General features: G+C 34.7%; 1 protein-coding gene across 2 annotated transcripts in view; it reads right to left on the bottom strand.

Annotated features, from left to right (window-relative positions):
- Positions 1-573: 573 nt before the first annotated feature.
- Positions 574-12,029, bottom strand: part of LOC113234301 (pleckstrin homology domain-containing family G member 1-like) — a 43,302-nt gene continuing 31,846 nt past the window's right edge. Inside the window, exons 7-9 of one of the 2 annotated variants that reach the window (XM_026469609.1) lie at positions 1,556-1,630; positions 1,267-1,319; positions 574-885 (exon numbers count right to left, since the gene is read on the bottom strand). In XM_026469609.1, the coding sequence (XP_026325394.1) occupies positions 1,279-1,319; positions 1,556-1,630 (116 nt within the window). In that variant the 3' untranslated portion in view covers positions 574-885; positions 1,267-1,278. The remainder of the gene's footprint in view (positions 886-1,266; positions 1,320-1,555; positions 1,631-12,029) is intronic. The other variant, XM_026469602.1, reaches the window with a different exon arrangement.

Genomic DNA, 12,029 nt, shown 5'->3' with positions numbered 1-12,029 from the left:
CATCATTTATTTGTTGATAACAGTCTAAAAATTACTTTGCGGCAGCGAGCTAAAGTTTTCTTACTCATGCAAGACAAATACTTATTTACAATAGCTACATGAAACATTGTAACAATACGTCCCATAAAATAATGACTGATACAACTACTATAAAACGCCGCTGTATATTCAAATAGTTTTATCACAATCTACAAAAACATCGTAAAATTTCTGTTGCAATCTTTGGCCATATCCTATTTGTATCCAACTAACTTTTCACTTTACGAAATTCTACATTATTCTAAAATCTTACATTTCAATTTTAAAATTTAGCAATATCTCTTCAAAAAATAATAACTTATACGTATAATATCTTTGGAAGTGCGAATTATTGTCAAATTCGTGTCGCAATTCAAATTCCTGTAAATAAAGTCATAGTACAATTATATTTTATTATTAACATTAAATTGTTATTTTAATGTGTTATCATAGTATAATAAGACAAGCCTGGTAACTCTATACAAACGCAGCAGCGCGGTATGTATGTGTGCACGCCCGCCGCGCTTCGTGTACAGACATAATAATAAAAAATAAGTATAAATAAGTTCGCATAATAATAAAAAGCGCTTGGGACGAAGTTATGCGAATGTGTGCATCCGTATACAATACGCAGTGAGCGCGCGCACATATAAGCCGCGCTGCTACGTTTGTATGGAGTTACCATACTTGTCTTATTATACTATGGTGTTATCATGTACGTAAGTAATACTCTTTCGTGGCGTGGGTATTAAGGCATGACACGTGTGTAATACGGCAAAGTCCCTCATTCGCAGTACCACGTTGTACTGCGGAATTTCTTTTCGCCCGTCCGTCGAATCTCACCCGGCACGCCTCGGAGAGAATTATCTGTAACCAAAGAATAAATCCATGAAAAATACCCGACATTTTCCACTCGACAAACACGATACTTCTGTCAACACAAACATCCATTGTGAGAAATTCTATTCTATTCAAATTCGAGTTTACATTTATATCCTTGAATATAAAACCACACAACTGTAAACAGAAGTCCCTTCAGTAATATTTCTGAAATATGAATAAATAGAGAACTTGAAATATTCACTGGCACAAAACACACGTATAAAATAATGTAATAAACAAATACATAGAAAGAGAAGTATATAAATAAAGAACATTGTAAGACAAGATCCCCACCAAAACAAATGCAAAGGCAGACGAAAACCGTGTTGTAAATAATTTTGGAAGTTTGCCTAAAATTGTACTAACCTACAAAGTATATCATTGGTGCAACTTCACGTATATGTAACCATCTATCCGACCTGAGGGAAAGAAATTCGAAGAAATATTACTTTTGGTTTGTGCGGCTTAACGCAGTCCTAATTACTCTTTGCCACACAGATGTTCCTATTTAATAGAGTAACATATCTCCGCTTGCCAAACGCGCAAAACGCTCGTTGGGTCGCGAATGTTTCCAAATTATATTGTCAAACAATTCCACAATATAATGTTTACTAAACTAATGACACTACTTGGTATAAGTTTTGTGGGCACTTACACTTGTCATCTGTTGACTCTTGACTATTTGTTGACACCATTGATAACCTTTTCTTCCGCTCTTGTAGCAGCAATTCTGAAAAAAGCAACACATTAACATTAACAATAGCTGGCAAAGTAGCAGCTCTGAATTACAAGGGAACAATAACGCACCAAAGTAGCGCCATGTTTATCCATTGTTTTGCTGCAATTTCCTTCCCAATTTAAACTCGTAAAAAAGTCGATGTCTTTTCATATTACATAAGTTCCTAATTTACTATCTGCTATTATTTTTAACCGACTTCAAAAAAAGGAAGAGGTTCTCAATTCGACTGTATGTTTTTTTTTATGTATGTTACGCGATAACTCCGGAATTTGTGAACTGATTTTGATGATTCTTTTTTTTATTGGAAAGAGAGTACCTCAGGGAGGTCCCATTAAAATTTAAAGAAAACCACCTCTACGGGTGGCAAACTAATAGACGAATGACTTTTGAGGCCGGTTTTTTTGGTACTCTGTACTGATTATACGGACATGTATTCGTGATTGAAGATCTCCGTAGGAAAACTTCTTGGGTCCTTCACGAGAATGTCAGCAAATAAATGAGGACTTGAAGTAGGTTGTGAAAGTGCTGCCATCAAACCTATTTCAGCTGTCAAGAAGTAATATAAGCATTACTGCGGTCCAGTTTGGAAGTTTAAGGGTGCTGGTGAATCTACAGGCACATGGGATTTATCAACTTAATGTGGCAGGGTGACGGGCGCATTGACGGTGCCCGCAGATCTTTGCGTTTTAAAGCTCTGATTGACACTGCCACTGTTGTGGGTAGGCGTGTCATTTATCACCGTGCGAACAAATGCGTCTCATAAAAAATATTCAGTATATTACACATTAGCTTCAGTGTCACAAAAGAACAAACATTTTGTGAAACATCTGTTTTTATTATCTAAATAACAAGAAACAATGTCAGTGAACTTATGCATCTGTATTGTATTCAACATTATTTGGTAAGAACAGTCTTACTACCGCCGATTCAAGAGCAATAAACATAATACAAATTGTTTCTGTTGAACCCTATCTTACGAACAATCTCTTTGTCTGGACTAAAGGCAGTGAATTCTAGGTGTCTCTTTTGTATAACAAATCTTTTGTATCTCTACAATCTTAATTCCCGCGTTACCCACACCTTTCAGCATTATTTTTGAATCTAACGTAACTCAATGAACTTACAATAAGAATTTATTAACAATAAGAAAGTATTTACTTCGATTTTAAGTTAATCAATCAAAATGTTTGTTTCCCTGTCAATCACACATGAGGTGAGGTGAGGCCTTAATCTTCATGGCTGTATACTGAAATCAAATTATGTTAATGAATGAAATGAATGAAGCGAATGAAACGAATGCAACGAATGAAACGACCGAAACGACCGAAACGACCGAAACGACCGAAACGACCGAAACAACCGAAACGACCGAAACGACCGAAACGACCGAAACGACCGAAACGACTGAAACGAATGAAACGAATGAAATGAATGAAATATTCTTTATTACACATAAAATTACAGTAAAAATACAATACAATAACTTGAGATAATAACAGTGGTAAGTTAATGTGCAACAGGTGGCGTTATTGCTATGTAACAATTTCTTCCAGGAAAGCTTAGACATTGGGATATGCAAAAAAGATGCAACCAAAGAATGTCATCATAAATACACTACATAATAAGTAATAATAAAAATGTCTACGTAGATAGATATATACCTACATACAAATAATATACATAAATATACCATACACAAATAATAGTATTAAATACATGTATACTATATAAATAGCAAAACAACAATATTAATACCGACAGTTGTTAGCACTATCTTAGTTAATTAAAAAAGTCCCGGATAAGCACGACTTATTCGGGTGGTAAGCGACACGCCTATCCCTGACAGCGACAGTACCGCTCAGATGTGAAAATCTGATAGCTTAGACTATTTCCTTCATTTTTTTTCTATCCTCTAAGCCTGATAGGTACTGCCGCTGCGCCTGTCAATCTAAGACATAAATTGATAAATCCCATGTGCGTTTAATTTCACCAGAACTTTCAAAACCGGAACAAATTAATGCTCACATTACCGCTTGGAAGCAGAAATAGGCAATGTTACAGTACTTCCTTGGATGAACTCTTTCACAAGGAGCTCTACCGCTACTAAAATACATAGAAATATTTATTACGTATGATTTAGTTACATCATACCATACCAATTATAGTACTAAACCACCAGCAATTTGTTTTATTCTCCATTGTGCTGTAAAAAGACAAGCTATTATTTTTAAACCATTGCATTGATGAACAAAGACTGTTTGCAGTAATATAAACTGGCCGATGTAGTACAAAGAGTAACCAGCGTAACTTAGAGACCGCACCTATGCCTGTTGTTAACATAGGTATATGATAATGATATACTGATAAACGATCCACGAAAACAATACGCATATCAGCAATTGAGATTACCACAAATTATGTGACCAATTGACGTTTTGGTTTGAGAATTCTAGTGAATTCAATAAAAATAAAAGGCTTTAAAAAATCAAGATACTATTTTTAGAAGCAAAAGCGCACCTACACGAGCTAGAAGTTATTTTAATTTGAATACGCCATGTGCTACTACTAGGACACTACTTGAAAATCAAAGTCAATTAATCTTTATTACATAGGTGAGCAATTCCACTTGAAATAGTCTTATTGATTAAACTCTACTGGTCATTCGTAAGACAGATGCCCGTGAGAAGAATGAGCAAGAAATTCAAGGGATAGCTCTTTGTATATAAACATTTGTACACCTTTATCGAAATAATCTGCAATATCTTTTTTTAATAGATTTTTATCCACTGAAGACGCAAAAGCTGTATAAAATCCTTTAGTATCAAATTTTTACTTCACTACAGTTTTAAACCTCGTAAATGACAAATGAATTCAAATCAACAGAAGCGTATAGATTGCACCTTAAATGAATTTGTGACTATCAAAAACAGCCAGTTTTATTATTCCCCGTGTGAAAGTTAGGTCGTATAAAATAGGATATTGACACTTCTTAATAAAGGCATACAGGATCATTCGAAATTTAACGTATTAATATCGCAAAAAAGTTTTAAATAACGTTAACGAAAACGTAACACAACGTAAAAACTGCTTTTCAAGTAATACAAATATATACCGTTTGCTATGAAATAAATGTGCTCCTTATGACAAAGTCTACTATTACAATAGACACTAATTGTGTTATGCTACTTGATATGTACGAGATTGCGAAGTTGTTAAAACTTACTCGACAGAACACTAACATCTGACTCATTTATTGATGCATAGTTGATTCATTCTTTCGTTCCATAGAAGATTGTGGCTCCTTTTTCTTACATTGAGAAAAATACAATTTTCTCCAACAGTGGCTTTTATATTTATAAAAGCAATAGGTATGTACCTTGGTACCATGAAATACAATTCTGGTATCATGCTTCAACAATACTTATTATTTTTATTGTTATTTCATTTTATAGTGTTCTCATCTTCATTTCTAACATGTTTTACTGTATTGTTTCTAGAAATATCCCATTGTTATTGTTATAACTCAGGATTGTAATGCAATACTCGCTACATTTCTTTTTTACCAGACAATGACATCATTAGCCCCTGGGGGTGTTACCCAAAACGCCCAGACCAAAGTTAATGTGAAAAACACACTGCCACTGCGCCTGTCACCCTGAGACATAAGTTGACCCGTCTCATGTGCCTATAATTTCACCAGCACCCTTACCCTTCAAAACCGGAACGAAATAATGGGGACAGTGATCACATTACTGCTTGGCGGCAGAAATAGGCAAGGTGGTACTTCCCCGGACGAACTACTTCGCAGGTAGTCCTGCTGCAACGAAAATGATGCTGCCGTGAATCAAATGCGAGGCCTTGTCACCTAATGCCGTGGTTAATCGTTGAATTTTCGATACTGTCAATATTATAACAACAGCTTATGCTTCATGAAAGTAAACGGCATAATAACCGACAAATTGTTGATAACCTATGATACAAACACGGACGTCTCCGTCTGGCACAGCTAGTTATAGCTGAGCATTGTACAATTGCATCAAAATTGCTACAACTCACGTGTGTGTGCGTTGTTAGGTTATAATTGCAAGTTTTCTATGCTACCTCTACCGTAATAATCTTTGTCAATGCAATATGGTAAACAATTGTCACAACTTTTGTCCCTACTCATTTTCGTAGTTTTCTTCTTTCTTTGTGTTCTTAACAGAATTTTAAGGTTCACCCTATCCTTCCGTGGGTGTTGTAGAAGACGTATAACAGGTCGCACGTTGTAACTTTTTGTGATTACTATATACTATAATAGGATATAATGCGGGCAATATCTGCTTTTAGGCTGAAATTTGTAAAACGCACTTTAGCAAATATGGCGAGTAAAGCAAGTTTTTCGTATTTACAACTTTGCCTCCGTTTACGCAAGAAATCAATTTCAACTTTGAGTTTACTTCTAACGATATAGTCATTTTGATATGTAGTCGTTTTACTATTAAGTAATTGCAAGTATATAGTCTTTCTGCGTAGGTAGTCATATTGTGATCTAATCCTTATGCTGATCAGGGTAATTTTGAAGATAAAATATAGTCTTTATGATACCGACCCGTGATTTCTTCCTTAAACTTAGGCTGCTAACAGATTGAGTACATGTTTGCATTTGATGCGACTTCAATCAGCGACAAGTAGGCTGCATGAAGTTGATAACGACTTCACATATTAACTGCATGCAGTTTAAACCGACTTCATGCAGCCGAGATCAACTGCATGCAATTAATGCGCGAAGAACTTTTACGACTTCACGCATTAACTGCAAACATGCAGTCAATCTGTTAGCAGCCTTAGGCAAGTTCGTTTTGTAAAAAAAACTTGCTTAGCTCGTCATTTTTCGCTTAGTCAAAATCAAAGTTCGTTTTATAAATCTTAGGCTTAGAGAGGTAGTATTACATACTATAAGTCTCTAAAAACGTTACTATGGCAATTGATTAAATAACCGCGTAACTTTAATTCCGCAGGTCGTTAAGATTCATAAATGATTTTAACGCCAATTTTCTACATGAATACGACGTTACGTAATTGTACAATTACTTTCTCTGTCAACTAAAACCTATCCAAAAAATGGTTACGTGAAAAACGACATGACTTAGTAAAGTCATTTCCGTTCAAAGATTTCTCTCGATATTGCTATTAATGATGGTAAATAATTATTTTAAATGTATGTAGCAAACAAATGTCAAACAAGGAACAAATTGGAAAGTCCAACAAATTACCATAATGACCTCTATACGTGAACATTGAGCAAACATTTCATGTGGACACTGTAAACAACGAGCCATTCGCGTTCAGAACTACTAGAATTGCATAAGTATTTACAATAAATAATAATACGTAGTCTTAGAACTTTAGCATTTAATAAGGGGAACTTTTGCCATCTTTAACTTTTATTTGATTATACTTATGCAAACCATACTCATTTATTTTATTTTATTCAGGCAACATGACCCACATAACATATAATAATATTATATACCTTAAGGACTAACATACATACTATATAATATAGCAATATAATAAAACACTTTTTATTTATTTACGTGTATGGACTGCGACATGAGACGCAAATTGGGTGTCCGGTAACCGGCCTCGGAAGTATTGATACCTACAATTATACCTTCGGGCCAAAACTCCTCCTTCATGAATGTCGACAGATGTTGAGTTGGTACTCTCACCACAAATGAATTAAAATTCACATAGTGGCGGGACCTTAACCGCTCGATTTTGATTCGCATTGGCTTTCACCCGTATATTCTCCACAATATCCGAACACTTTGTGGAGTAATGAAGTTAGCATACTGAAGCATAGGAAACTTGCATGTCGAAAAAAGGTTAAGTGAAATTCGCCAATATATAGATACGACGTGTCATTATCAACCCAAATTGTATGTCCCACTACTGGACACGGGTCGTCTCTCAGACTGAGGGTTTAGGCCATAGTCCGCCACCTTGGCCCAATGCGGGTTAGGGACTTCACACGTTTTGCAAAGGTTGTTAACCTTCTTCGACGTACAGGTTACCTCACGATGTCTTCGTTTACCGAAAAGCTCACGGTGAATTTCAATTAAATTCACACGCACAAAAACGCACACAAATTCCGAAAATTCGGAGAAGCGAGCCCGAATTCGAACCCACATATAGGCGAGGTGAGGCTTAGAAGAGGCGATAGGTCATACCATGACTACCGCGGGCTTTTCTATATGTAGGTTTTCTATAGTGCTAGTCAAGTACAAATTCTTTAAAACAATGCCAATGCCGCGGCCATCGCAAGGTTCACGTACGAGTTACATTCGCGGTTTATACGACGTGTTTTCATTTATTTTGTAGACAAAAGCCTATTGTGCTATTTGAGGAAATAGCATTTGTCGCTTAATAGCTGTGAAGTAACAAAGAAACGTGTTACTGGAAAGATTTAAACAGCAGTTTACCCTTATCGGCCTGACTAATCTGCGCGAGAGGCATTGTAAGCGTGACTTGAAACGGCACTTTCGTTGTACCGTTCCCGAGAGTTATCTAATTTTCTTAAAGAAAAACTCGTTTTCAATCTAAATACCGAGTGCCTGATTTTCACCTTGTTGATGTAGAAGGCACTATTACTCCGAGCTACGAGATATTATCTATTATTACTCTAATTACCATGCAACCTAGTAATCCCATTCATACATTTACTCATTACTCACATTCCACTTCGAATAGTCCTTAATGAGAGCGAAAGTATTAACAATGTACATATTTCAGTAGTAAAAGAATGTTATAACTAAGATAACAGAAAACAAGCGCATGTGAGAATTAGCTAATTCTTGAAATACATGTGCGATTCCATTTACAAAACAAAATGCATGTAACAAACGTCTTGTTCTCACAGATGGAGTGCATACATCTGTGCATGTGCAAGGCAGCTAATAAAAAATGCAGTCGACGACCCTGCGTGCGTCACACTACGATAAAGAACTCGCATGACTCTCCTTCCGGTTCGGCAGGCTAGCAACGAAGATTAAAGACAAACTATTTGTTGCCTATGAAATTTGCAAGGATATAGTGAATAAATTCTAATTTAATCTTAGAATTTAGGATACTTATTACAGTAGCTTTGTATATTGTAAATAATTATGATGTTCTATAAATCACGTAACATAATCGGCCATGTTGTCGCTTAATACCAGGATATTTATATTGAAAAAAAGAAACTAAAGGAAATGAAACATTTCTTTCGGGATCTAAATCGCGTGTATTTCTTTTTTCAAACAAACCAACGCGAAAACCTAAGTACTCCGTAAAAAGCAAAGGAAATAAATAAATGTATTTTACAGAACTAACGGAAATGTAGACTGTTTCAAAATGTTTAAAAAATTTACTGTTTCAGAATATTATTTTATAGCAAAAAATACTCTTGATGTCATGGTATTAAGTCAATAAGTTGTATCTAAGTTAAGTCATCTTAAAACCATTTATTTCAAGATAATTAGCTACACTCACTCCCATAAACTTTGTTTTTACTCATCACGTAGATAAGGGAGCAGATGACGATCAATTAAAAAGTTTGTCCGTATTAACTATACGGGAATTAGTAGTTCGGGTTGCGTGCCAGATGTATTCAAAGAATTTTCTTTATAGCTCCGAATTAACTGAACACTTGATGACATTAATGCATCAGACAGGCCATATGAGTAGATATGAACTATATGTTGAATGGTACACATAAGCTTTGACACCTATATAATCATATATTATCTTTCGTATAATAATAATAAGTGACATGTAATCATACGTCAGAACTGTTTTTATCATGTGAATCACAAAAATAATAAAATTACGTATACATGACATTTTATTATTCTCTTCTTTAAGCATAAAGATCTTTCACTGTGTCTGCGATCAGACTGTGAAATTCCCTCCCAGAATCTATTCGACAATCCCCTTCTCTTAATTCCTTCAAACAACGTGTCAAGGATCACTTCCTCAATTCCTAAGTTTCGTCTTTTTTCCACTGTCCATTTATTTGTCTTCTGTATTTATATTATTGTTACTATTATTTGTAATGTAGTATATTATTTATTGTTATGTATTAAAATTATACGCACTTTTTAAGTAGTATATTTTTGAAAATATTCTTTTCCTTTTACATATCCCAAATTTTTGTTCTAAGGTTGTCGGGAAGAAATAGCTACATAGCAATAAGGTCGCCTGTTGCACATTATTCTATAATGTCACTGTAATATTATATGCAATAAAGGGTATTTTATTAATTTATAAAAAGTTATCAACTAATTTCTGAAGTAGAATCTTTAATCCTCACCCCTAATGTCACCTTATTACACCAAAGCTGCAATTTTCATTACCTCTTCTATAATAAAGCATAATATTTGGTGAATTTACAAGCACATGAGACTTGTCAACTTATGTCTCAAGATGACGGGCGCAGTGGTAGTGCTCCTCAGATCTTTGCGATTTAAAGCTCTGAGCGGCAGTGCAACTGTTATGGACAGGCATGTCGCTTAAAAACGTTCTCTATAGGACATGGATCTGTGCACCAAAAGAAAGATTGAAGAAAACTATGGCTGTATACAGTGAAAAGTGGTCACCCTATTTCTAAACCGGAAATTGCACAGCAATCAGTGTAAGTACCATATTGGATAGGTTACGGTTAGGACTATTACACAACTGATGATTTTAGTTTACTATTAACCATCTGTATGATGTAACAATCGAACATCTCAATAAACATAAAATCTTCAAAGTACAACAAGCTAGTGTTATTTCCACTACATGTTTGCAACTTTCGGAGTCGAAGTCCAAGGTCAGTTATTGCTTCAAAATGGTATCCAAAAACATTATGGGACTGACTGGGAAACACAACACAGCTCAGCTGGGTTCGGCAACGTATAGCCATTACAAAGGGGAAACATTGCCAGCGATTTTGGCACCCTGTCGCAGAGACTCAATTCCATTAAATTTAATGTAGCTCTAGTTGTACTACTTATACTTTTAATGTGTATTAGTTCTTTATTTACATATTTATTAGTAGATTATACAACAAGTGCATAAAACGCGTCATTTTATCCTTTAGACGAGGGTATACTTAAGTCGAGGGTCAAATGAGTTTTATGAACGAGTTCTACACTCTGCTTTTCACTTCGATTGCGAGGAAATTAAACAGCAATTTTACAAATAAACGATAACACAAGTATTGCCAAGAAAAAATAAGAACTTTCCGCCAATGTACTACTTTTTTTTTCTACAGGTGACTCAAATCGGACTACATAATGCTCAGTTATATTTTACAAGCTTTTATTTTTTATGTTTTCTATTTCTTATAACTTATTAGAATTACTATTATTGCTTATACTTTTTTAATTTTGTAATAGGTATAACACGAATTAAAAAAAAAACAAAAGTAAAACTTTATTTTATAAAGTTCTAGTGTGCGTGGCTGTTGGCGCAGGCGTCAACGCCTCGGTTTTAAACGACGATTTTATTTTATGCACTAGAGCATAAAATCCTATTTTATGCACCCTACACCCAGCATAAATATGAATTTTAAGAGCATGAGAAGTGAAAAATAAATTTCTTCAACTTTCACTCGCATGTGTTAGTTTTAACGTTATTGCATTCTAACATGTCATTTAAAGTAATAAAGTTCATGTTGTTATGTTCATTTCATTGGATATCATAATTTTTTATCCAATTGAGCTACGGAACAAGTCAACAGACCATACGATATTCTCTATGTGTTTGTTGCAGTTCTTTGTTTTTTATTTTAAACCTTTTTGTCAGTCAATGTACGCAAGTAGTCTATGTGTTAGATATGTGTATATCTGTATGTGTATGGTGTGTATATTTATGGGTTAGATATGTGTATATCTAACCCATAGACTACCACGTCACTTCGCATATTCGCGAGGCGCGAACATATGACTTCTATGCCATTAGGTGAAAAAAAGTATTGTCTCTACTGAAGCGAGTGGAGACTGTTGCTGCACAATTTTAAAGTTTTGGGTAAATATTACTACTGGTCAAAATAAGTAGGTTGTTTGTGTATTTTCCTAATTTTCGTATTTTAATTAGCAATATTTCCAAATTCATTGCAATTGTACTAACGTACAATTTTAAGGTTTTCTTTTGTAACTGACTCCATTATCTTACGGGCTATATGACCAGAAATAAGTTATTTTATTATTACTATTATTGTGAGAAATGTGAGATATCTATGAAAGGTTTTCTTCAATTTCTCGGTAAGAAGATGGCACTGACGCTGTAAATGTACATTTATATTCAAACGTAAACATAAGATTAGACCATCGAGTATATAACCAGAAATAGGGACGAAATGTCATTTCATTTGTTTTAAAAT

This window comes from Hyposmocoma kahamanoa, unplaced genomic scaffold (genome assembly GCF_003589595.1).
Source record: "Hyposmocoma kahamanoa isolate Upper Pololo Valley unplaced genomic scaffold, ASM358959v1 102, whole genome shotgun sequence".
NCBI lineage: Eukaryota > Metazoa > Arthropoda > Insecta > Lepidoptera > Cosmopterigidae > Hyposmocoma > Hyposmocoma kahamanoa.
The sequence above is the reverse complement of the archived record's forward strand: the minus strand, read 5'-3'. Positions and strand labels throughout refer to the sequence as shown.